This window comes from Meleagris gallopavo, chromosome 3, assembly GCF_905368555.1.
Source record: "Meleagris gallopavo chromosome 3, MGAL_WU_HG_1.1, whole genome shotgun sequence".
NCBI classification, from domain to species: Eukaryota; Metazoa; Chordata; class Aves; order Galliformes; family Phasianidae; genus Meleagris; species Meleagris gallopavo.
In genome coordinates, this window is record NC_139406.1 from 2,459,050 (window position 1) to 2,486,909 (window position 27,860).

A 27,860-nucleotide genomic window follows, 5' to 3' on the forward strand; every position below is an offset into this window, starting at 1 on the left:
ATGGGAAGAGAAGTGGGACAGCTATTTGTAGAGAAAGATTTCTTGGCCAAAAACAAAGAAAAACTGAAATCATCTTCATTTTCCTGCCCACTCTCCCACTGATTCCACTGAATGATTCAGCTGTATTCACTAAAGAAAATAATAGGATATAAATACGGCATGAATTTCAGGGTATGAGAGACTGGCCAGATAAAAGGATGGAGAGCTTTCTGACTAGTGATGATTTCATTCTCTTAAACTGGGTTGTAAGAGCTGTCTCTTAAGTTTAAAAAAGTGAAATATTTTCATTTGTACTGATAAGTACATTTGACAGGTAAATTACAGAATATTCCTCTGCTCACTTCTGCTGCACAGTGAATGCTGTGGCAAGGGACCAGCCATTTCTCATCAAATGTTCTGCCCTTCAGAGTGATCTGAAGATCACATCAGCCTTACAGTAATGGGGGAAGTCTTTGAAGCTTACATCATTCTGTAAAATGCTGCTACGTGGATCAAAATATGGTGGGCTCTGCGAGGTTGCTGTCCTTTTTTGAGGTTTTGGTTGATTCCTTTAGAAAGCAAGTTATTTATAATCAGAATTTTTTTTAGTTTAATGTCATAAATTTCATCAGTTTTACAAGATGCTCATTAGAAAGGGAGTAATTTTAAAGATTTGTCTGCTATCACCAATGAAATGGCTTTGTTACTCCTGGAGTTATGATTTGTGAAGACTGCTGAAACTAAATGTCACCTTGTACAAAACAAAAATATTTTTGTACTTTTTTAAACAAAGTTTTCCACATGTTCCTCTTAAAGGAAACAGTTTACCAGTCTGCCTGTCCCAGTTTGAGGGGAACACAGTGGGAGTTATATTAGTAGCTCCTAGCTAGGATGGGGTTGAGAAATTGGTTTCTTCATCTGTTTATGATTATGCTGTAACAAACTTCTTCAGGTTATTAGGAGACATAGCTAGGTATGGACTTACTGAGATTTTTATTACACATAATTCAGTCTTTCTCTCTGGGAGACACCAAAGTATTGAAATGCCTGTTGTTTCATGTTAACATGGCACCATCATCCCATCTCCCAGTACTTGTTGCTCTCCATTTCCAAGAGAGAATCTCAGGCCTTTACAGTCTTCCTTAGTGATGTGTTATAGACTATACTTTGAGTCTCGGTATTCCTGTTTCTGATGGGTAGAGAGAGACTTCACAGCATTGGGATGGTTAGCTGATGGAGTGGGAACTCAGGTGCTATTCTCCTCAGTCCATTAGGAAACAGAGAAGGATACTGAGAGGAACAGGAAAACCCACAAGTCTAAGAGGCTCATGCCATAAGAAGAATTTTAATTTATTTTTAACGTGGGACAGTTTATTCATCAGCACCAGGCCTGCTGGCAACTGATAGGGTCTGTCTGTGTCAAAGTGAGAAAACCATTCTAGCCCAGGAATTGCGAGGGCTCATTGAGAGTGCATTAAGCTAGATTTGAAGGTATGGGATAAAACCAGCCTAACTTGAGACTGGAGGTAATGTTCCAGGGCCGGGAATGAGCCCAGCTGAAGTGTGTCTACCCTAACACACACAGCATGGGCAACAAACAAGACGAGCTAAAAGAGTTTGTGAGACTGTAAAACTATGACTTAGTCACCTCCACCCAAATGTGGTGGGATCATTCTCATGACTGGAGTGTTGCAATGGAGAGCTATAAGCTCTTTAGGATGGATAGGCTGGGAAGGAGGGGCAGTGGATTTGCTCTCTGTATTAGGGAGCATTTTGAGGTCGTAGAGCTCAATACTGGGAATGATAATGTTGAGTCATTATGGGTAAGGATCAGGGGAAGATGTGACACCCAACCAGTATGAAGAGACAGTTAAAGTGTTCTGTAAGCAGTTGGCAGAATTCATACAATTGCTGGTCCTTATTCTCATGGGGAACACCAACTTACTTGACATTCACTGGAAATAGAATACAGCAGAGAGGAAACAGTCTAGGATGTTCCTTGACACAGGAACAGGAACTTGGTGACACAGTTGGTAAGAGAGTCTACTAGAGAAAGTACACTATTTTACCTAATGTCTGACAAACAGAAAGAACGGCGGGACATTGTTTGAGTTCTCCATTCTTGGTGAAATTAGGATGGAGGTCAGACTTTAAGTTGTTTAGTACATTGGTACCCTTGGTACAAGGGTACCTTTAGTACCCTTACTACTTTAGTACTGGTACCCCTGGGAGTCAGTCCTGATGTACAGAGGGGTCCAGAAAGGCTGGACATTCTTCAAGAAGGAAATCTTAAAGGCATGGGAGCAGGCTATCCCCCTGTTCCATAAGATAAGCCAGCAAAGAAGACGAGCCAGGATGAACGGGGAACTGAGAAAATTTACTGTCTTTGGAAGAAGGGTCAGACATCTTGGGAAGAGTGCATGAATGTTACTAGGGTATGCAGAGGGAAAATTAGAAAGGCAAAAGCCCAGGAAGAGCTTAATCTGGTCACCATTGTTAAAGATAATAAAAAAATGTTTTTACAACTATATTACTACCAGCAAGAGGAGGGCCAAGAAGAATCTCCATCCTTGATTGAATGCAGTGAGGAACATTACCAGTGAGAATGAAAAAAAGGCTTTTCAGTGCCTTCTATTCCATCCATAATAGTCAGACCAGCTATATTCAGGGTATTCAGACAGGAATAGGGAGCAGAATAAACCCCCCACCCCCAATTCAAGAGGAAACATTTAGCAACCTGCTGTTCCACTTGGACTTTCACGGGGTCATGGGGCCAGATGAGATCCACTTGAGTGTCCTGAGGGAGCTGATGGAAGTGATTGCTAAGCCACTTTCCGTCATTTATCAACAGTCTTGGCAAGCCAGGGAGGTCCCAGATAACTAATGACTTGCTAATGTGATGCTTATCTACAAGAAGGGTTGGAAGGAGGATCTGGGGACTTATAAGCCTGTCAACTTGACCTCAGTATTGGGAAAGGTTATGAAGTAGATAATCTTGAGTAAGATCATGTGACATATACAGAATAACCAGAGGATCAGGCCTAGCCAGCATGAGTTCATGAAAGACAGGTCCTTCTTGACCAACCTGATCTTTTTTTATCTTTTTATTACCAGGTGACACATGTAGTGGATGGCAGGAAAGCTGTGCATGTAATCTACCTAGACTTTAGTAAAGCCTTTGACTGTGTCCCAAAGTATTCTCTGTGGAAGACGGCAGCCCATGGCTTGGACAGGTGTACTTGGTAAACAACTGGATGGATGGACAGGGACAGAGAGTGGTGGTGAATGGAGTTAAATCCAGCTGTTGACCAGTCACTAGTGATGTTCCTTTAATGATGATCTGGATTAGGGGATTGAATGACCCCTCAGTAAATCTGGAGACAACACCGAGCTGAGAGAAGTGTTGATCTGCCTTGAGAGTAGGTAGGCCCTTTGGAAGGATCTGGATAGGCTGGATTGATGGGCTGAGACCAACAGTATGAGCTTTAACAAGACCAAGTGTTGGGTGCTGCACTTTGGTCAAATAACTACATGCATCACTGCAGCTTTGGACAGAGTGGCTGGCAAATTGGATAGAGGAAAAAGATCTGGGGTTGTTAGTTGACAGCTTGCTGAACGTGAGCCAGCAGTGCCAAAAAGACCAATGGAATCCTGGCTTGTATCAGATACAGTGTAGTCAGCAGGATTAGGGAGGTGATGGTCCCTCTGTATTGCACTGGTGAGGCTTCACCTCAAGGACTGTGTTCAGTTCTGGGCCCCTCCACTACAAGAAGGACACTGAGGCTCTGGATTGTGTCCAGGGAAGGGCAGTGAAACTGGTGAAGAGTCTGGAGCACAGATCTTATGAGAAGCAGCTGAGAGAACTGGGATGTTTAATGTAGACAAGAGAAGGCTCAGGAGAGACTTTATTGCTCTCTACAATTAGAGAGGTTGTTAGTGAGGTTGGGGCTTGCCTCTTTTCCCAGGTAACTAGCAATAGAACTAGAGGTAATCAAGGCTTCAAGTTGCACCAGCGGTGGTTCAGGTTACATATTAAGAAAAATTTCTTTGAAAGTATAATGAGTTATTAGGTCAGGCTGTCAAGGGAGGTGGTTGAGTCACCACCATCCCTGGAGGTTTTCAGGAAAAGGGTAGATGTGGTGAGTGACATGCTTTAGTGGTCATGGTGTTGATGAGATGATGGTTGGAATAGATGATCTTAGTGGTTTTTCCTAGCCTTAATGATTCTATTATTTATTTCTCTACATTATCATCACATAAAAACAAAGGTAATCAGGCTTTCAATCAAGGTTTTTAATGTTTAACACAGATTTATGTGTGTGTCTGAGTGTATCTAGATTGCTGTGCTGATTAAAATATGCAAATCCTGTAGTGTAGTCAAACAGCATCTAAACTACAGGTGCATTCATGAGATTTCATAGTCTCTGAATAGAGAAAGACAAGGATAAATACCTAAGACAGAAGCTGTATTGCAAGTTGCAAGTAGGATACCAGCTGAGAAACAAATGCACTTGATTTCTTGATTGTACTTTTAATATAGTGGAATTCAGTATTTTTTTATGTGTCTATGAGGATGCAGCATGCATTTTGCATGTTTGTCTTAGTTGATGCAAGCAAAACATTCGTTTATTTTAGCTCTCATCTTATAGAGATGAGAAAGTTTTTTTATCCATACTTGTTATTATGCAATACATTTTCAGAACACATTATAAACATATTCTTTCCATCCCCATAAGGACATAGATCTTTTCTCTATTTAAATCTGACTTACAGCACAGGAATCAGATAATGCTTTATCTGATTTGACTCATCTGGCTGCTTGCTGACGAAAGCTCCCATACCTAATAAATAAAGAAAAATCCAATCATGCCAGAATTACCCACCATTTGTCATTAGGTCCACAGTGGTGCTTTCACAGAATTTGAATTAGGGTAGAAATCAGCTGCAGTGTTCATCACAGAAGACATATGAGGGCAGTGGTAAACTTTTCTGAGAAATGGTTCCTTTTCTAGGAAATTACTGCAGAATATAATTTTGCCTGATAATTTATTCTTCATGACTAAGGCATTTATTATGCTGTGCATCATACCTATATACTGGAAAGATATAGATGTATATATATGTGTTTGTATGCAATATGTGTGTGCTTTCCAGATAATTTTCATGCAAATTGATTTTGTTGGGCAGAAAGTGAAATTGATGTAAAATTGTTGCCATTGAAAAGACTGCTACTGTCTTTTCACTTCAAAAAGCAATAATAAAAGCAACAGGAGCAAGACCTTCTTCCTCTGACTGTACATCTGCTGACTGCTCATTTCACAGGTGGAAAAACGAGATCCCAAATCTTTCTGACTCTGTTTACATTGTTAAAGTATATTCTTTGCTCTGTTTTTTTCACTTCAGTGGGTTTTTGTTGACGTTGGGAGTTGCAGATGGGACTAACAGATTACAAAAGCCACGGGGTTTTATGTGTGTCATGGCTTTATGATTTTTGGTTATCGGTATTCCACATCATAACATCATGTTGTGCACTGGGAGTTAAGGTGTTAATGCTCCAGTTCCGGGCACCTATCCCAGAAGGGAAGAGCTACATACCCCAGAAGACTGTTTGCTGTGTTGTTATCATTTCAGCTCAGGGGGAACAGTTACAAGACCTTGGTAGGTCATCAGACCTACCTTCTTCATCAGCCTCTCCTCCCTGCTGCTTGTCCCAACCGCATGCATCGCTTCAGCATTACTGTAAGGCCTTCAGCTTTCAGACAATCTTTCTCTCATTGTATTTGATTTATTAGCTTTAATTCTAATTATATTGTATTATAGTGTGTTATCTTGCATTCTGATACTATATTTAGTAAATCAGCCTCAGATTGTTACCACTGTTTTGAATTATTCTGAGGTTCCCAGTTTCCCTTTTCCAGAGGAGTGGATTTGCAAAATCCCTCCGCCCCTCTAGTCATTGGACTGGGCCAAGCCAGCCCATTAAACCATTGACAATGTGGTAGGAGAACATGAAAAAAAAATTAGTAACTTCTTAAAAAAAAAAAAGAAAGAAAGCCAGAGTAAGGGAGCACTCTGGAAAATGCCATGAATTAAGACAGAGGACAAGTATCTCCGTACCAGTGAAGCTATTTCTGTAATCACTCCAACCTGCTTGATAACAGTTTATATGGCACACTTTACTACACTTGTGGAAGTATGTACATTTTCAGTGACAGAGTGAAAAAGTTTCACAGCTGAATTCCCCACTCTTCCTCTCTGCTTTTCTCTCCTTCTCTCTCTTATTTTGTTCTTCATTGGTACCAGACTTCCCAGGCCATTAGTGAATAAAGGGCTAATTTGTTATATTGTAAAAGTAGCTGAACACAAATAATGGGAAAGATGTGGGGTACCTCAACCGTAACCCCAGGAGCCTGCTGATTGGTCCAAGGAGCCTTATCCTAATAACTGAACCAGCTGAATCTGGAATACTTCCCCAAACTGCACTGGGGTCAGAAGCACACTGCGAGTAAGACACACAGCCTTCATCCCCACAGCCACCAGGACGACCACCAGCAGGCACCGCACGTGCATAGAAGCAATAGTTAGGGGTGGATTTGGGAGTGTACAAAGGGTGAGGAATACTGTCACGAATCTCTTGAAGTGGTTGTAATAACCATTACTTTTCTTAGAAATATTATGAATATATGTGTATTCATTTTATAAATATAGAACCTCGCAATGTGCAGGTTAGTAGGGGCTACCCCCCCCACCCCGCACCCAGTGTGTGCAGCACTGAATAAACATACCTTCTTTATAACTGCTTCATGGTAATAGAGTTTGATTCCACAAGTCACTAGATGGGATCTATCTGCAGAGCTTCAGTGAGTTATTTTTCCCTAATCACTGCAGTGCTAGGACCCTGGGTAGTCCAGTGAAAGAAATGCTGCTGCTGCTCCGAAAGCTTTGGGCATTTTTGATCTTTTTCAAGCTATTTGCCTGCAGGAGCCTGCCTGCCTCCCACGTCATTTATTATTTATTACATGTGAGGCCTGCTGAAATGCTTCTACAGCAAAGCAGATCTGGAGGGGGCAGCCTGGCATCCCAGTGGATCCATGTGAGTCAGCATATCAGTAGCAAGGGCACTACTTAGCACTGCTTGTTATGATACCACTTTGTGGTATTAAAGGAGAGATGAACACAGAATTCAGTAGTGCTTGGCTCCTAAAGCTGAAGGTGCATGTTTTTCTGGACAGCGGCTGGAAAACTCAGCCAGACTATGTGAAGGAGCTTGAGGTGAGGGTTTGAGGTTTTTCCTGTCACACATAGGTATGAACATCCTGAAGTGAACTAGTGGCACTTGTTTAGCTGTGTTGCCATGACACACTCCAGCTACACAAACTAATTTCTTTATTAATAGTAGTGTAACAACTGAGCTGAGAGATGATCAAGAGAGCAAAATGCTATTTTTTTTCCCTTACATCCCCTCAATAATAACTTCAGTTCCTTCTGTTAATGAAAATATGATTTGGAGATATGAAGAAATAGGTGTTTTGCTTAAGCCCAGTTTTGATATAGATCATTCTCAACTCTTTGATTGCAAAAGATTGGTGAAAATTCTAAAATCACTTGAAAATCAGAAACAATCTGCTGCTACTGAAGGGTAGGAGTTGTAAACGCTAAGAACCTTTCTGGAGAAGAGAGGTCTTCAGGGAGCTACCATTTAGATTGATGTAAGTATAAAGTCTGGATTTCAGTGTTGGCTCTGAAATTTTCTCAGTGGGTTTGGTAGCAGAATTTGTTCTGGAAGCAGAAAGAGACCTTTGAATTCATACCTAAGGTGTTTAGTCCTAGAGGAATTCTCATCAGTCAACCTGTGGATATTGGAAAATCATCTCTTCTGAACAATTGTAGAGTCAATGCTGAAACATGATTTTGCATTTGAATGAAAGTCAATGAAACACTAGTCAGAATGCAGATATTCATTTGTCATATCCCTTGCAAATATGCTTTAATTGTTTTCATATTTAGATGCCCAGATCCATAATCAATGTGAATGTCATGCTGCTAGGAGATTTCCAAGCAAAAGGTAGCACTCTGAGGTGTGTGGCTTTTTTTTGCCGATTTCCAGTCTTCTCTGCAGGATCACAAAAGAGCTAGAATCAGGATGAGAAGAAATCAGTCGTGTCTGGCTGGCGTCTGCTAAAGTTTTAAAATAACTTTAAAAATTGTATGTGATGGCACAGTTAACGAACACGTCTCACTCCAATTTATAGGAGGGAAAGGATGTTCTTTTGATATATGTATACCCGACAGCAAGATTAAGACACAGCGGGTCAAATGTTAGCCTGACCAGTTTATTACAAATCCTAGTAGTTTAGGGAGATGGGGAAGGGAAGACAGGCAATGGAAAATATAGGAAACAAAACCAAGGAGTCTTTGGAGAAAGCAAGAGAGAGAGAGTCTCCACCACCAATTTCAGCATTGCCTCCTAGTTCAGACGTTGATCTTCAGTAGTGATGGGTCGTCTGAGGTTGTTGTTCGATTGACGATGACGGCTTTCCAGTGGTAGTACAAACTTATTTATAAGTCCAAAGTGGTTGAGGCAGCTCTCTTTGGAGTGACAGCTCAAATACAAAGTGGTTGAGTCAGCTCTCTTTGGAGTGGCAGCTTCTGTCTTTGGGACCTCAGCAAAAACTGCTTTGTTCCCACCTTTCAGGCCTTGCCAAGAGATAAGAGGGAGCAGGGAGGTGCCCACCTGCATCCTGTTTTTCACAGGACAGACACAATGATATCATTCCCCAATTTTCCCATACCAAGCTGGAGCTATTTGGTCACAGGCCAGATCTTCTGACAGTAAACACTCCTGAGCACTCTCTTCCGGAGGCAAACAGCTCCAAAGAAATGCTTTCAAATGTAGAATTGTCCACAAAGTGATGTTGTTTGCCACACAGCAACACCCATCTCTCATCTCCTAGATAAGTCAGACTCTTTCACATGAAATGCCTTAGAAAGCAAGCACTGAGCCAAAAACAAAAAAGGGTTCAGACAACACACTATTTAGATTCTGAAGGAGTTGTAAGTGTCAGTAGTAATCTCTCCATTCTTTTTGTTCTGTTTGAATCTTAGTAGATACTCCAATATGATTGATCTCTTCTCTCCAGAAACAGAGCACTGAGGGACATCTTCAGCACTGATCTATTCTTGTACCTTAATCACAGGCAGTTCTATTCCCTCTGGTATGTCTCAATTCTTCATTCGCTGTTCCTTTTCTAAATACTTTGTATGTTGCTTCTGAAGGGCCCATGCACCCCTTTTTTCCTCCCTATTACTGACAGTAGGCATTAGTGGAAAAGAGGAAGAGGTGAATTTTTCCCTCCTGTTGTATAAAGCTCTGGAGAGGACAGGATTCTGGTAGATATCATTACTGACTGTTGTTGTATATTACAAAAAGTTATGTTTTGGCTGTAAGTTATTTATGGCATCCTGATGTGTAATTAATCAACCAGTGACAACTAATGTGATGACTACTATGTTCTGAAACTACTACTTTTAGATGCACATATCAATTACAGATCACTAAGCAAATCTATTCTTTCCAGGTGGGTTGGAAAATAAAAATTTCTAATAGATAAATGCATATCTTGCAGTAGAAGCAACTGTGACTTCTTTGGGGCAGTGTATGCATATGGGGGAATCAGGGCAACGACAGGAAGGGGAAGAAAAAGAGAAACAGAGAAGGAAAAATGGAATGCAAGGAGATCGCACTTGGTATCAGAGATGGGTTTTGGAGAGAAGAAAGGAAATATAAGGTCAAATTGTGGGGAGAATAAAGAGTCTGAGAAAATAAAACCAGAGGTGATTAAACAGATGGATGGCATATTCCCTTTTGAAGCTCTGAACTGATGCCACAATTTCTTGGTGGTGTTATTTCTCTGCTGTTAGTGGCCCCTCATTTCCTACTGCTATTTGGGGCTAACAACCTACAGCTTCTGTCAGTAGCCTTCTCAGCTCAAGTGTCCTCAGGATCTACTGCAGGCTTTGATCCAGTCGCTAGAGATGGCGTTAGCCATTGGATTTAAAAACAAGGAAAGCTTCCTATTACTTTGTGATATCAGGTCCACCCATTCAAGAGTTGTCTGGAGTTTGCCTCCCAGCAGGTGGTTTGTGGACGTACACATCAGGTGATTTTTTCTCAATATGCTGAGGTTCCTGAGGGCTGGTCCAGCAGAGCAGACAAGGATGCTCAGAAGTGAACATTGTGGTTTTATCTCTAAGACTCAATTGACGTTGACAACTGTGATCAATTGTGCCATTGCTCTGCAGCAGCTGAGCACATGCAGTGGCATTATGGTTTCTGTTTTAGTGAGCCCCACAAAGAAGCAATTGAGGACTTAAATGTGCACACATTCTCTGCGGCTTAAATCTATACAGTAAATAAGGCATAAGGCCTTGAAAATAGACAGGGCCCAAAGTCTGCCAGTTCGGAAGATACTTTTTGCTTAAGAAGTCTGCTTGGTTAATTTGACCACATAATCAAAGGATGAATGCTAAAGAACCTGAATTAAAATTTTACAGACAAATTTAAATTCTAACATCCCATAACCCTCAGGTCGATGTCTTCGCAACCTTGGCATTTCTTCAGTCATCCTCTTTGTCTATTATATCCAAGAGTAAGTGTGTCTATGGGATACTAACAGATGAATGTGTATAGCATGTCTCCATGGATCAGCACAAGTCTTAATCTATATGCTGTAGTTGTGCTTGCTGTGATTTTTACATTTTGAAGCTTTCTCCTCTATTTAATAAAATACTGATAAAACCAATGAAACATTTCTAACAAGTCTGAATATTTTTAATATATTTTAAGTAGGAGATGGTGCATGTCATAAAATAAATAGTAAATCCACTTAATTGGGCATGGAATAGAGGTCAAGAGATCCTATAGTCCATATAGATTTTTCTACAGCAGTATCAGTATAGCTAAGTCATTCTTGAAAACCTAATAAGAATTCCTCTTTTCTAAGGTTTCAGTGTTGGAGATTCCTTCCTAACAACTTCTCCATAAGTCTGCTCCAATTAGGATTTTCTTCCTTTCTGTGTTGTACAAACACAGTCTGTGATGAATAGATTCTCCTGCTGTTAAGCATGAGACAGAGTATTTATCATCTAATTGCAAATAAGAAACCTCAGGATTGTACATTTAGGTTTCCCAAACGCAAAGCATTGCTCTATAATTTACACACACAACAGCAGTACCACTGCATCACTGCTGATTGATATGCCACTTAATTATGCCATTTTTAAGACTATTTTCTAAACAGCTGCTTGAGCACTTGTACTTCTTGATTTAAAGCAAAGGAGTTGGAGAGAATTATATGGTTTGTTTTGCTACTTAAAAAAAAAAAAAAAGAGAGAGAGGAAAAGCAGTTACAGAGATGTCAGAAGTTTTTCCATTCTGTAGAGCACCAATACAGCTTAAAAAGCACAATTATAGAAAGCTTTGATATGATGAATCTGGATTAAGAATCTAAAAACTTAATGTAGAATTTAAAATTGTGACATGAATGAGTCAGTATTCTTCAGGGTATTTTCTTAGTGTGTTTTGAAATTGGGTGATGGTGTCTTGACATTTAGCATTCTGATTTTTAATATGTTTTATATTTCCTAACATTATTTAATAATAATTACAATAATTTGCTATTGTGGATAGTTGAGTCTAGTTAGTTGAAGCTGAAGCGTGGTCAGTTTTGCATCTGTTTTACATGTCAAATCTAGTTTTCATTTCCATAAATTTAGCCAACCCTTTCCTTCCCTCTGCTCCCCTTCCTCTCCCCCCTCCCCAAAAAAAAGCATATTTTCTTTATATTAAATTATTTTTAATGAATTAAGCAGAGTAGCTTTAATTTTTAAAAATGTTCACTAAAACTCAAATAAGCTAGTTAAGCGTTTCTGCCATGGAATCCATTCATTATATGGTTTAAGATGTTTTAGCCTTCAACACCTTGAGTACTATGTTTTGCACTGAGGTTCGCAGCATTAAAAAGACTTGGAGCTGGTGGAATGGGTCTGGAGGAGGCTATGAGAATGCTCCAGTGGCTGGAGCACCTCTTCTAAAAAGAAAGGCTGAGGAAGTTGGGCTTGTTCATCCTGGAGAAGAGAAGGCTCCAAGAAGACCTCTTTGCAGCCTTCCAGCATCTGAAGGGGGCTCCAGGTGTCTCTTTGTCACCATGTGTAGTAACAAGTCAAAAGGAAGCAGTTTTAAACTAAAAGAGAGGAGATTTAATTTAGATATTAGAATGAAATTTTTTACATATAGGATGAGGAGGCACTGGAGCAAGCTGCCCAGAGAAGCTGTGGATGCCCCATTCCCGGAGGTCTTCATGGCCATATTAGATGGGGCCCTGGCCAATCTAGTCTAGTGGGAGGTGTCCCTGCCCACATCAGGGGGTGTGATGGTCTTTAAGATCCCGTCCAACCTAAGCCATTGCACAGGCCTATGGACAAGATGAGCATCAGGTGACCTGTCTCTTATGAACAGCTTTGATACACAAAAGTATTTCAAATGTCTGAAATAACTGTAAAACTCTCACAAACTCACTTTTTTGTAATGTGCTCCAGTACATTGAAAAATTAATATTTTATAAAAGCATTAGAGCTTAATACCAAGCTTGTGGAATTAATGGAAAAATTACAAACTGACTCTAACTATTAGTATGGTAATCTGCAAGTGCCTCTGTTCCTTACTTCACTGAACTAGGAGAGCTTAAACTCCAGATTTATCCAATGATTTAGCCTCCCTGGTATTTTCATACTTGTAGCTGATTTCGTTAAATACAAGAGGATTGTCCAGCGTGTAAAGCTAAACACGTGCAGAAGTACATACATACTAAAGTCAAGCTCTGCGGCAGGAGATATAACCTTCATATATACCTGAAATGGCTTTTCTGTATGTGAAATAATGTGCCAGAAACTTAAATCTCAGTATCCATGTCTAGCTATTGGTGCTGGTTCATATTTGAATCTAACACTGCAAAACTCCCTTCTCTAGCTCTGCACATTTTTATGTATTACTTATCACTACAGTGATTTACACAAATTCCTCCTGATTTTGCTGTTGAATATCTGGGCAAAATATGAAGACATGAAAGAACAAATGACTTGCAAATATTTCTTGCATGTGACTTCTTTACTGTAGTTCAGGAGATGTGGTTTCCTACTGTCATCCGAAATCCAGGAAGAAAACTCTAACTCCAGTGTGGTGTTAGTGGCATTCCTTTATTCCTCATGATGCACAGCGGGCAACTTGACAAGCAGAACTCTCAGAGTTCTGGTTCTACATTTATACAGTTAAGACATACGTGTGCATTTCTTTGGTATACATATTCGCTTTTTCAAGGTCTCATAGATATGTATTAATGTCCCTTTGGGCAGGCTCAGTGTTATTCAGGGTGGTCGAGTGCCCACCTACTTCTTCCCCTTTTTTCACCATCAGCTTCATCACTGAAGCCTTTGACTCTCTGTCATCCACATTTCCCCAGTTTGGAACATTTCCATTGCTTGTTAGGCCGTAGTGAACCACTTTTTAAAAACAATATATGTGGAACCTGAGGAAAATGTCCTTGCACATTTTGAGGCAAAAGATAAAAGTATTCTGTTGTGACTGCAGTAATTCTCATGAAGCAAAATCATTGAGGCAGAGGATAAAAAGTATTCTGTCATGTCCCCAGTGCAAAATTATTGAGGAAAAAGAGACTGTTCACCCACTAAAGCTGAAATGGAAAGTTTTAGAACTATCACTTATGGATTCCTTTTGCTAAACCAATACATTGGTTCTTAAACTAATGTACTAATCCGTATCGCTAAGCAAACCAGCCTATATCACTATCAGTACAGCTGTCAGATCCCTGCGACAAGTCAGTGATTCATATGACAGTTCTGGTAGAAAAGAGTTCTGGATACACACCAGGATCTTTTAAGCAGTCATAAGGTTTTCCATGGAATTTCTAAAAGCATTAGAATATGGTATGATGTCTGCACAGTTGCATGAGAACAAGACACCCAGGACTGAGTGAATCAGCCACATAATCGAAATTCAGGGGATATGAATTTGGGTGTTTGTTTTTTTGTTTTTTTTTTGTTTGTTTGTTTGTTTGTTTTTTCCTGTGCTAACAATTAACACTATTCTTTGGCTTCGTCTCTATGCATAGAGCAAAATTTTCAATCCAGATTAAAATGCAGTCCAGACTGGCCAAAACAAGGGATTTGGTGGAGGGTAGGAAAATTTTCATCAATTCAAGGGCCAGAGTGAAACATTAACATCAACACAAGTCTTAGCTGTTTGTAGTAGAAAAATTAAATATCACTCCTTTTTCTGTTAAATGCAAAGTGTTAGTGTGTTTACATTGTAACATTCCAGCAGCCTGCAAACGAATTTTTGTCAGCTGTAAATCAACACCGGCGGGTTCTGAGAGACAGCTCTTCGCTGTGTGTGCATGTAGAGGTTGTGCTGTTTGCCTGCAGTGTGCACTAGGAAGGCAGGCTGGAAGGTAAGCACGTGCCACGTGCTCCTTCTGGCTGTCTTTTGTTACACTACATGCTTGCTTGAGCATTAGCATTGTTCTACAACAGAACCGAAGTGTTAAAGCCTTGCCTGGAATTTTGGGAGCGTTCCTGCTGGCAATTCATTTTGCATTCTTCAGGAAAACATTGCATTGCTGTCAGTGGATCTTGAGTTTGGCTTGTATTCCTTTTACTGCTACCAGAATTACTTGTGTCCCAGCTGAGTGTCTGTCCACAGAAGAACTTTACTGACTATTGTGATTTGTTCTCCATTTTATGCCATTTTCCAGCTCGCCAGGGTAACAATTCCTATGCTGCTTGTCAGTCTTAGTTTTGCACCAGTACTTCCTGGCTTTCTCTGCCAGTTTTGTGGTATACATCCTGTGATTCGCTTTTCAAGAAATCCTTCAGCGGTTACTTATGATGAAGGTAGCCTTTAAAAAAAACAAACTGTTACTATTTACTATGGCTCACAGCACTACTTGCTCACTGAGTGGACAGCACAGCAGGCTGGAACCAGGGATGGAACACATCATTAGCTCCCATTAGTCAGATGTCCCTCTTCTCCTGCTGTTTGTCTCATTAACTCTTTGAGGCAGGGGCTAGCTGTTACTCTGTGCCTGCACAGTGCTTCTCATCCTGCCTGTAGTCCTGTGCTACTGGAAAAAAGATGATTAACTGCAACAAGGAAAATAACTGGTGTTAGAACTGTGGAGAGAGTTGGATTTTGTCCCCTAGATCTTCAGAAAAACACCCATTTTGGTGCAGCAAAGCGGATATTAATGTTTTGTAAGAAAAAATGAATGTCACAATTTGATCTGGTTTGTGTGACAAGGGATCAAAGGGACCCATTAATGCATGGCCTGGGGAGAGAAGAGAAGAGGGGAAAAGGGAAAAGGTAGATAAATGGTCCTGGATGAAGGAAAATGGTGGCAGCAAGCTAAGGAAGAAAGCTTAGTTCACTAAATATAGTAGTGGAATGTGAGATGTTATAAGTTTGGAAATGATCGGCAGGAGTCAAAGCCAATTGAATCAGGTTATTTTATTAAAGCAAGCGACAGTAAGCAAAACAGTGCTGGGCAGCCGGGGAGTCTCTGCTCCACCAATGGCGTGCAACTCCTCCCCCCCAGTCCTTCTGTTCTTATAGTCCCTTCACTTTCTCTTGACATAGCACTTTCGGTGTACTCTGCGTCTGCGCAGCTTGTTGCTAGGGGGTCATGTTCTGCCCTCTGGGGGTCATGGGGAGGAAGATTGCTTCATCCTCCTCGCGGATTTTCCTTGACCTAAAGGTGATCTCTACAGAATGCTGTGCTAGCCATATTTGCTCAATCTGCCCTGCCAGGCCGAACGGTGTGGTTTTACAACCTCCTTCCCCCTAGCCCTGGTTATTTGTTATGTAGCTACTCTGGGACTCATTTTAATGAACAAAGACTCTTATCTATTACATGAGATAATACAATATAATACAATAGGATTTGAATTGAAGCTAATAAATCAAATAAAGAAAAGAAAGTGAGAGTTTCTGAAACCAAAGCCCTTACTCTGATTGGAGGCAGAGACCCTAGGATGGTCTTTGTACAGGGGAGTTGTACATGTAGAAGGGGAACCCCCCCACATCCCCACTTGAATTTCACAGAAATAGATGAGGAAAGGAGCACTCACTTCAAAGGTGGAGATTGAGGAGTGGCTTACTAGGAATAAGCGGGAACTGGGAGAAGCCTACTAGAAAAGGGACTAAGCTTTTGCCTATTGATGGCACACTGCAAAGTAGGAAATTCCTGGAATTCTAGGTCTAATGTTTTCAGATAAGAAACCAAACCAACCACCACAAAGGAAGCCGTATTCAAAAGGACCTAACTACACACTGCAAAGAACCAAGAAGGAGTGAAAAGCAAGAAGACATTCGCAGAATTAGTTAGCATAGGACAACCCACTGTCTAGAGTGAGTTAGCATTTCTTACTTTGCAGAATCATGAGTGTGCCTATTGTGTGGTATAAATATGTCTGCTTATGAGCCACTGGTTATGCAATTGGGGCGGTGCTAGCCCAATGCACCGATGTGGCACCTTAAAAACTAATAAACTACCTTCATTCAGACTCTCTGTGAGTCTGAGTGAGGTTCTGCAGGTTCACTCCAATGCTGTAGTCAAAGTGGCCTGCTCTGTTTCTTTTCCATCACTTCACTTGCAGTGCCAGAATCCAGTTGTTCCTTTTCCAATTACATCGTAGAGCTGACAATGAACTCACGGCTTTTCTGCTATATGCCTTTTATTGAGCCTGTGTGAAAGAAGAAAATGATGTTCTGTTTTGTTGACCTTTCACATGCAAGTGAAATGGTTGCTCCGTTTCCTTACACACCAAGTGCTGTCTGTCTGCTGTCTGCATTAACCTTTGTGGAATACCCCAGTGAGATGCTGTCTTGGCACCAGCAATGCAGACAAGGGATCCACGGGAGGTGACAGGCGAACAGCTCAACTAAGGGCATTCTTCTCCTGCACTGAAGAAAATGTTTTTTATGTTCCAGTGCTTAGTTAGTCTGTGAGTCCCACAATTTGCTTTGCCAAACAGAACTTCAGAATAGATGGTTTCTAAATTTGGGGAAGATAACCAGTTCGGTATTTTCTCCACACACATTCTGCAGTTATACATTAGTACTGAAATAGTTTGAAAATTAAAATGGGAAATAGAATTGGGATCTTTAACAACAGAACACCAATTTCAAGACCATACAATTTTTAGTGTGTACTAGGTTTTCACCTGTACATTTTGCCTAAGATTTGTTTATGCACTAATTTAGTGTTCCTTGCTGCCTATTTGCATAACCAATGCCACATCAGTCAGCCACAGTCACTGAGGTATGTAGCTCCTGGCTGCATTTGCTCATAATAGGAAGGCGTTCGCTCCCACAGAGGGAAGTAAGTGGAGAAACATAAGGAAATCATTCACTGTGCTTGTATAGCACCTGCCATCAGGAGCTTAGATGGGTGCTTTATGAAAAATAAGTGCACTGCCTAATCTGGAATACACATTTGTGGTGAGAAAATGCTGCATTCCCATTCTTTTCATCGAGGAAACTGAGTCACAGAGCATTTGTCTTATCTGAGACCACAAGCAAACCTAATGAAAGGGCAGGAATCATAGTATTCTGGGATTTGGGTTGTTTTTATCCTTGTAGTAGTAAATTAGGTTAAAAGAATTTGTTGCTTGTTTTTTGTTCTGTTGTTGTTGTTGTTTTTGTGTGTATGTGTGTGCTTAGTATGATTGTACATAGTTAACTGTTTCCAAAATGTATCTAGTAAGATTACATAAAGATACAATCTTTCACTTAGAACATTTGGTCGTCTGTTGGTTGTTTTTAAAATAAAAAAGTGTGTAGGTGTGAAAATCGAGTTAAACTCAATTTCCCAATAACTCAAGCATTGTATGTGTTCTCCACATTCACAGCCCTTTAACCTTTAGTTATCAGTGCGAGAGTACAGTGTTTATAGCCAGGTAACCTGTGAGATAAGCTCCTATAAAGGACAGTGACTTACTTTGCTAGGATTGCTAGAGGGACTTTTAGAACTATGGCCTGTTTTGTTGAAGCCTACTCCCTCAAACAAGCACACCGTGCAGTCCCTGACCAGACTGCTCCGTGTTGCACGGGGCTTAACTTTGGAACTGAGTGCCACAAGATGCTTAGGGGACCAGAAATATAAATGGAGTCAGGAAAAAAAAATCCAACAGAATGGTTGAAGTACAATACAGTAAACAGAGAAATACAGTCTGCATTTCAAGCACCTCTAAAGTAGAGCTGGCTGCCTTTTGAGGAAGGGAGAGGAAAATAGTGCACCATATTGTCTGTCTTTTAAGTCCTTTCATAATTATCTCATTATTGACCATTGTCTATGGCTCCTATCTCCATGCCCCTCTAGACTGACAGCATTGGCTGCTTTTTGCTCTTTTGACCCCTCAGGGTTGCCAACCACTAGATTAGGCTGACCAGGATTCCATCCAACCTGGCTTTGAATGCCTCCACAGATGGGGGATTCACAACTTCTGTGCACAACGTGTTCCAGTGCCTCATCACCCTCTGAGTAAAACATTTCTTCCTAACAACTAACCTAAATCTCCCCTCCTTTCATTTAAAGCCACTCCCCCTTGTCTTGTCACTATCAGACTGTGTAAAAAATTGGTCCCCCTCTTGATCATAAGCTCTCTTATAATCACTCACTTATAAGTACTAGGAGGGTATAATGAGGTCTCTACAATGAGGTCTCCCTGGAGCTTTCTCTTCTCAAAGCTAACTAGATGATCTATAAGGTCCCCTGCAACCTAAGCCATTCTATCATTCTAAGACTCTTTTTCCTAGCAAGATATCAGGTACTTTCCTAATTCGGACTCCTCTCCCAGGCTTTTTTTCCCTCTGTCCAGATTAGGAATTCATCATTTCAGTTTAAATCATTCTTTTTTTGGGCAGAGAACTACAGCTATTCATCCTTCCTCAGAAAGCATTCCTTGGCCCAGTGGGCTGCCTACACCATACACAACAATAGTATGTGTTTCTCAGTTGGAAAAATCTAGCCTGCCACATCTCTGTTTAGCATCTCTAGCCTCTTTCTGCTAGTGCAGTCTAGGGCTGCTGTAAAATAAATCTTTGGATTGCTTTCAGAGTTGTCTAACTCAGTTGGCAGTCAAGAGTCTGCCTCAGCATTTTGATGGGCTTTGACTGCAAGGATTTCAGAGAACTTCTGCTCCTTTGTTTGAAAACATGCTTCCTTTGTGCAGGACTTTTAACAACTTCTCCTAAGGACTAAATGCACTTTGTGTAGAAGGTTATGCAGCTACAAGGTAACCTAAGTTTTACTCTGTGGAAGTAGAGGTACATGAAAATCCTATTTGTTATGCCTTAGGAAATTGACATTTTGTTAATTACTCTTGTCAAGCTGTGATTACTGACAAGTAGATTCTTAGTAACTCACCTGGCAAGCAGAAACTTTACCATTTTCCTCAAGCCCTCTTAAAGAAATAATAGTTCTCTTCAAACTCAACCCGTTTGTAACTTCTTCCGAGCATTGCCTCATCTGGCTCAGAGGGAAAGCTTTAGAGCAGGATGCAATCATGAACAAAGCTTATCTCTAGCCCATGTTACTGTTTAGAGTTACAGTTTTTAGGAAAATCAGTTTTAGGACTTAAAGTACAGATTAGGTGTTCCATGGATACCTGCTTGGCATGTTGCATCACCATCTTGGAAGGTAAAACTACTAAGCTTTCTAAAGGTTTTAACGTCTCCTTACTTTGCTGCAGATACACTATGCTAGCAGCTGCCAGGAGCATAACATTGGAGAATTCTTACTGCAGCTATTCTACATCTGTGACTTATATGCTACTACATAACATTAATGTACAGAGTAATGGAAAAAGCTGGTGAGTGAAAAAAATCTGCACATTCTAGTAACAAAATCCAACACTGGTGGGATAAATACATTTTGAAAGAAATGCTGCTTTTGGGGTTTCATGTGTGTATAATTAATGGATATACAGATGGTATGGTATATCCAGGAGCTTGGCTGATGTAATTGTTATATTGGAGTAAGGAAAGAAAGTCACTCACCCTATCCTGGGCTCACAAGATGGATTCCAGTGGAATGGATATCCAGAAGAGATCCTTCCCCACTGGCAGTCAGCTCTTAAATGGGTCTAGCAGAGGTGCACCTGCACTAGATGACCTTTAAACATCCCTTACAACTGAATAGCTTTGTAAAGATTTCTGCTGTGCAGAAGTAGTATGGACATGAATCTCTCTTCTCCCTCTCTCCTTCCTCTCCTTTCATTTTCATACCCAGTGCAGGTAAAAAAGAAAAAAGAAAAAAAGATGGAAATTCATTATGTGGATGGCAGACACATTTGCAACTGTAAGTGTAGACAGGACTTGAATATATGTGGGGTAATGGGTTCGGTTTATCAGAGGTACCTCTTTAGTCAGTAATCAGCACCATCTAACTTCAGGAGGGTAATGTTAAATTTTGTTTGTAGTACTTCATACCTTTTTTTTGCTTCCACTCTCTACCTCTGGCAGAAAGCTTGATTCCTAAAATTAAGTCCCTGAATGGAAATACCAGATCGTCCCAAATAACCCATAAAGCAATGGCTGATCTTGAGGATGTATGATCCCTAGTACAGAAGTAGTTCTTCTGATTCTTTTTGTAATGTTATTTTGTGCTGCAAGTGTTGTGCTATCTAGATATGGACTTGCCTGGTCTCTATGCTCCAGTACCCTAAATTGCTTTCCCTCTCATTTAGATATAAGCAATGGGAAGATAAACAGTTCATGAGCTTAAAGTTAGAGATATTAATGATTGTCAGTCTCGTGTCTTGGATCAAAAGGCAGAGTAGTGAAGGGTCCCTTGAAGCAAGCAGTGGCAGTGCTGTGCTCCTGCTGAGAGTGAATCATGTGATCTTCCCATGTTTTAATTGGAAAATTTGATGGGAATAGATGGTGCCAAAATTCCTGCATATGCTAATCAATGGTTCAGCTAATGTATGGCAGTAGTAGAAAATTCTTCAGAATAAAAATCATCCTACTGCTTGAAAGGGCAGTGTTTTCTCTTGGAAAGCAAAATTTATTGAATTACGGTACTTAATATTTTAGGCCTTCTGCCTTGTCAGATGAAGCTTTGCTAGAGCTAGCAGCGGTTGATTGAAATATATAGCTTCTGCAATAGTCTGGAGATGACACTTAAGTCTTCACTGCCACTAATCTGGCTGGGGATGACAATCACAGTGATAACTATGTGGGAGCTCCAGGGTCTCAGAAGCAAAGCAGAGCAGATTTTTCTCTGTAGAGAATTTGCTTCATGAACAGCCCAAAGCAGTAGATCAAACACTTGAGTGTTTAGCTAATGCAGGTCACCTGATACAATCTCATGACATTTTGCAGCAAAGCAAAGCTCATTATTAGTAAAATTGTATTGCTTTGTACGTTTCAGTTTTGGAATACATACATATTCATTATTCTGTCTGCTCTTGAAAGATTTAGTAGTTGGTTTTTATAGTTAGACAATTACTTAATACATCTTGTTATTCTGCAACTTGACTAAAATGCAAACTTGGTGGCCAGCAAGGGATACTCAGAAAAACTGATCAGTGCTAAATTGAAAAATAATTAGATAGTGCTGTTTTCTGCAGTGTATGATTTCACTCTGGAGTACATCAGACTGAGATGGTATTGTGTTTTGTTCAGCACTGATTGTGAGATTTCCTTCAAGGAGAAGATGGTTAAGTATTGGGATGGGCTGCCCAGGGCAGTGGTAGAATCCCCTCCCTGGAGGTGTCTAAAGAACGTGTAGATGTGGCACTAAGGGTCGTGGCTTAGTGATGGGACTCATCAGTTCAGGTTGACAGTTGGTCGTAATCTTGAAGGTCTTTACCTCTTTCTTTTTTAATTTTCTTTGGAATCATCATTAGTAAATCAGAAGTGCTTCAATAGCCACACAGCCAATCTCTGTGACAGCACCAACATAAACTCTGCCTTTGCAATACAGTAGTATTCAGGGCAGCTCATTTACTGGGAAGACTGCTAAAAGTAATGTGTCAGTCTTAGTAGATTATATTCCCTTACTGCAGAAAATGAGCCCATCAGCATATTGGTTTTTCCTTCAGCTAGTACTTCTCAGGCACACAGAACATAACAAGGTCTGGAGTCAGGCCAGCATATCATAGAATCATAGAATGGCCTGGGTTGAAACGGACCATAATGATTATCTAGTTTCAACCCCCAGTGGGGAAGGGGTTGTAAGTTTTGCAGTAAAAAAAAATAAACAGCTACAGAGCCACAGTCTTCTTGTAGGAATGGAGATTTGGAGTAGACACTGAAAGGATGGCATTACACCTGGGTCATTAGGGGTTTTAAAGACAGGAATTAATCATTTAGATTATTAGACAGAAATTAGATCACATTTCTAGCTAACTGGAACTCTTATTCTCCAAGTGTGGGAACAGGGCCAAAAGGCATCAAACTGGTCTAGAATAAGGCAAGTATATTTTGATTTGCATTGAGAGTGCTGTTCTGGGAAAGATGCTCAGAGGTATGCAAATATTTTTCAAAGTTTTCTTTTTTCCTCCTCCTAGTCGCATTGACAATATCTGGTTTACCTTATATTGAAGGTTATTGTTTCATAGGTTAAACTAGCACTTCTCTTTTTTTTCTTCTTAACTGATCCCTTTCTCTTGTTATGTGTACACACCTTAAAAAAAAGAAAACAATTTTTAAAATAATGATCTTGAGTAAAGACCCTGAAGCTACAGGGAAGAGTGTTTCTGGTCGCTCTTTTTAAGCAAAGAAACATGTAATGAGTTCAGAATTCCTCCGTTCTCGTCAGATTTAGCAGAAGCATGACCCGCTGTAGGGCTTGCAGTTGCTGCAGTGCATTTTCAGGGGACAAGAGAAGCTTATGAGAACTGCAGATATAAAACCCTGTGATCAGACCATCCACCAGTTCCTGCAGCCTCAAGCTGCCCTCAGCCAGCCTTGTGCCTGCAGGGTGCAAGAAGGAGCTGGCCCACAGCTCTCCTCTGATGCTCCATACCCAGGGTTTGTGAGCACCTCCCAGTCCCTACTCTGCAGCAGCCAGCAGTGCTGGGGATGAGTTGAAAGCAGAGCTGCTCAACAGATGGAGGCTTTGCCTGTCCCCACATTGTACCTCTTTTCTTGGAGATCTTAAAATTCCTCGAGATGAGACCTCAGTACGCACAGGTTTTTCAAAGGTGAAGTGTACTGCCAGTATACAAGAGTTTTGAGAGATATGTTGTTGTACACCAATCAGAAGTATAAAGACATATGATCCTTTCTACCAGAAACAATTAGAGAGATGCCAATGAGGAGACAATTTAGAAAAATTATATCAGTGAGAGAGATCCCTATGTAATTAATATTTGGTATGGTCAGATAGCTGTTACAGTCCTACTAAATACTTAGCTGAAGCACTTAGCTCTGCCACTTCTGTTAGAATAGTTTTGTATTCACTCTCCATGGCAATTTGAGCTGTATACTTTTTTTCTATTTACATGTGAATCCCAGCACTGCAGAAAGACATCTTTACAATGCCGAATATCTTCCTTTGCCATCACAACAGGCATGTTGCATTGATGCAGGCTGTGCATGGGAGCAATCACCTTTTACTTGTCCTGCCTTTGACTCTACTCCTCCTGTCCATCTGAACAGATTTGTTGTTTTTTTCCTGACTTCATACTGGAAACACACTGCATATCCAACATATTATGTTCAAAGAAGTCAAATTTGTTTTTTAAATAAAAGCTCTTATCTCTTACCAAGCATAGATCCACAAACAGTGTACTATGTCCCCCACAGCTTTCTCTGCTTAGATATTCTTCATCATGTGTTGGAGGATGACAGCACGATCAGTGGGTTGTACTGGAGCATTAAAAGAGAAATTCTTTTTCACTGCTTTTACCTAGTCTTTCAGTGACAGCTTTGAACGTGGTGGGGGAGCATTCTGTTTCATTTTGAAGTCAGAATTATATAGCAAAAACAGCATTAAAAGTAAACACATGGATTTCAAAAGTGCTAAGAATGTTGCCTGTTCACTGATGGATCATGTCATATTGTGGGAAAGCATCAGAGATGGAAATCTGCTGTGTGGAGCCCCACACGACAAGTTGCAGAGGCCACTGAAGGGAAAGGAGAATCAAGTCAATTTGCAGAGGTAAAGGCTGTCCAGCTGGCCTTAGATGTTGCTGAACGGGAAAGGTGGCCAATTCTTTATACTGACTCATGGTGGCAAATTCTCTATGGAGGTGGTTACAGCAGTGGGAGCAAAATAACTGGCAAAGAAGGGGTAAACCTATTTGGGCTGCTGAACTGTAGAAAGACATTGCTGTCTGAATAAAGAATATGGTTGTAAAGGTGCGCCATGTAGATGCTCATGTACCCAAGATTTGGGCTACTGAAGAACAGCAAAATAACCAGCAGGTAGACCGAGCTGCTAAAATTGAGGGGGCAGACAAGGGTGAATTATTTCTGTCTCAGTGGGCCCACGAGACCTTGGGCCGTCAAGGAAGAGATGCAACATATAAGTGGGCTAGAGACCGAGGGGTGGACTTAACTATGGGTACTATTGCACAGGTTATTCATGACTGTGACACATGTGCCATAATCAAACAAGCCAAGAGGATGAAATCCCTCTGGGAGGAAGGGTGATGGCAAAAGTATAAATAAGGGGAGGCATGGCAGGTGGATTATATCACCTTGCCACGATCTCGCAATGGTAAGTGTTATGTGCTCACCATGGTGGAGGCAACCACTGGGTGGCTTGAAACATATGCAGTACCCCATGCTATTGCCCAAAACATCGTATTAGGTAATGCAGAAAAACGGGGATGTTCAATGTGTACCACAAGGAAACTTGATGCTGGGGGAGTGCAGTCAGTAAATCTATGTATATATATGTATATAGACATGTGTGTGTGATGCATTTTAATCATTGTTTGTTTGTTTGTATATAGGTATATATATTAAGCATGATGTAGTGATGTAGAATAAGGGGTAGAATGTCATGGTTTTATGTTTTTTGGTTTTCAGTATTCCGCATCATAACATCATGTAGTGCACTGGGAGTTAAAGTGTTAATACTCCAATTCCGGGTACCTATTCCCCTATACATTATATTATGGGATCTGGCCCTTCCTGGTGGGGTGGTCTTTTGCTGCCTTGCAGTGGGTGCTGGAGGGTGCTTTCCTAGCTGTTCCAAGCTTTTCAGGTTTGATCAGTCTCAGGAACTCTCTCTTTCTCCTATCTTATTTGATTTAGTAATATTAATACTAATATTCTTTTTTAAGGTGTTACATTAATAATTGGTGCAACTTGGAAACTGAAAAACGAGTGCTCCTCTGGCATTTTTTGCTATGAAAGTACAGCAGTTGTTTTTCTGTGATTTTACTGGCTGTAAATCAAATCATTCAACTAAGAGCCTTTATAATAAATTTTAAAGGCCACTTTTGAAAAAAAAAAAAACACCCAACAAAGTACTGTAGGCTTTATTCTTCTGATTTTGTTTAGAACAGAAGGCTAATTAATTACCCAAGCTTAATTGCAACCCTGCTTGGACTCCCTTCTGTTCAGAAATCAGCATTGTGTGTTGGTTGAGTAGTGAGTGAAGCTGTCAATCTTTGAGAAATGCACTTCTGATTTCAGAAGTCTCACATGACCTGCAATCTGTTACAAACACTGAAAAATAATTATATAATTTACACAAATAGAGGCAGTTTTGGATTCTTCTTTTTCCCAACTCCTTTTAACACCGTTTTCTTCTTTACTAGTGTTGTTGCTCCTCATTATTGTAAGTTTTCATCTGTACTTATTAGGGTCTTCGGTTTGTTTTAATCCAGAGCATAACGAGAAAAATCACTAGAACAGGGAATTAAGATTTAACTCAGTAAGATGACTGTTAGCGCCTTCCTCATTTTCATCTTCGTTGGAAAATAATGAGCATCATTTAGTATACTCCTCCACTTCCTTAGGGAAATGAGGGAAGGTCATCAGAGTTAATTTAAACTAAAGGAAGTAATTTTCTCCTGTTTCCCTTTCCTGAAATTCAGTCTCTCTGGCAAGTTTATATAACACTCAAAATATTGATATAAGACATCACACTCTGGATATTAAACAAGTCTGTCTATTTCCAAGGTGAAGTAATCTTGATAGTGGTAGCTCCTCACCTTCCTGAGAGCACCCTAGCCTTAGTCACATTTTGAAAAGACCATTTATGTTAACTGGGAGTTATGTTAATCTTGGAGAGATTTGTGAAGGTGAGACAGATAATGAAATGTACACATCCTGCTGTATTCCATGCCCTGGCACATTCTTAATGTCTTTTGGAGCCTTGGAAGTTTTATTGTTCATTACTCACTCTGCTGCTGTTTTCAGCAGAGGCAATGACGGTGTCAATGACTTTGTAAAGTTAAGCTGGACTGAAGCAAATCCTACTATACTAAGGGGATGGGAGGGTTATGATTTCTTCTAAGATTAAAAAGTACATTTCTCAACACACTATTTTTTTTCAATGTTCATCACATAGTAACTTGGAAGTTTCCCTTTCTTAAATGCATATTTGATAAACATATGTCCACAGTTTCTGTTTTAAATAAAAAATAGAAGTGTGCCTCCAACCTGTCTCTTTACTAAATGTGATTGCCTGAGCATATCCACTTTGATGCTGGCATTAGGAGAAAAGTGCCTTTGTTTCTTACTATGAATGACAGCAAATGCAAAAAATAAGTTTAGAATCTGAAAGATAATTGCTGATTTTACATACAGCAATAGTTTGGCAGATGCTTGCTTGCTGAATCAGCAGATTTTCCAAAAAACTTGTTTCAACAACTTTGTTCCGAAGAACAAACTTCATGTTGACTTCCTTTTAGAATCATAAAATCCTTACAGCTGTAAGGGACATTTAAAGGCCATCTTGTCCAACTCCCCTGCAATGAACCCACTGCTCAAGCCTATCTAGGTCTCTCTGGATGGCATCCCATCCCTCTGGTCAGTTGCACCCCACAGCTTGGTGTTATCAGCAAACTTGTCTCAGCACTTGACCGCACTGTCAGTGTCCCTGTTGAAGATACTAAAGAGTACTGCTCCCTTCACTCACCAATGGGGGACAGTACTGAACACCAACCTCTAATGGCATTGAGCCATTGACCACAACACTCTGGACTTGATCCCACAGCCAGCTCTTCATCCATTATAGAATCACCAACATTGGAAAAGACATACAAGATCATACAGTCCAACCATCCACCTATCACCAATAGTTCTCACTAAACCATATCCTTCAACACAAAATCCAAAGGTGTTTCTTGAACACCTCCAGGGTCAGTGACTCCAGCACCTCCCTGGGCAGGGCATTCCAGTGCTTGACCACTCTTTCAGATAAGTAGTATTTCCTAACATCCAGCCTAAATCTCCCTTGGCGCAGCTTGAAGCCATTCCCTCTAGTTCTATCACCAGTTACACGAGAGAAGAGGCCGACCCCCAGTTCACTACAACCTCCCTTCAGGTAATTACAGAGACCAATGAGGTTTCTCTTGAGCCTCCTCTTCTCCAGACTGAACAATCCCAGCTCCTTCAGCCACTCCTCATAAGGCCTGTGCTCCAGACCCCTCACAGCTTTGTTGCCCTTCTTTGAACCCACTCCAGGGCCTCAATGTCTTTCGTGCAGTGAGGGGCCCAAAACTGGACACAGTACTTGAGGTGTGGCCTCACCAGAGCTACAGGGGACAATCACTTCCCTGTTCCTGCTGGCAGCACTGTTGAACAGTCCTACCATCAACTTCATATCTTTTCAACTTGG

At 40.6% G+C, this 27,860-nt stretch overlaps 1 protein-coding gene across 23 annotated transcripts in view; it reads left to right on the forward strand.

Moving 5' to 3' along the window:
* The window catches only part of TPK1 (thiamin pyrophosphokinase 1), a 269,647-nt gene that overhangs the window by 179,864 nt on the left and 61,923 nt on the right, over positions 1–27,860 (forward strand). Inside the window, exon 8 of one of the 23 annotated variants that reach the window (XM_085220024.1) lies at positions 355–26,679. The exons of 20 other annotated variants lie outside the window; for them this stretch is intronic. In XM_085220024.1, the coding sequence (XP_085076150.1) occupies positions 355–440 (86 nt within the window). In that variant the 3' untranslated portion in view covers positions 441–26,679. Of the gene's footprint in view, positions 1–301; positions 26,680–27,860 lie in introns of those variants that run through there. 2 more of the 23 variants (XM_085220026.1, XM_010708247.4) reach the window with 2 other exon arrangements.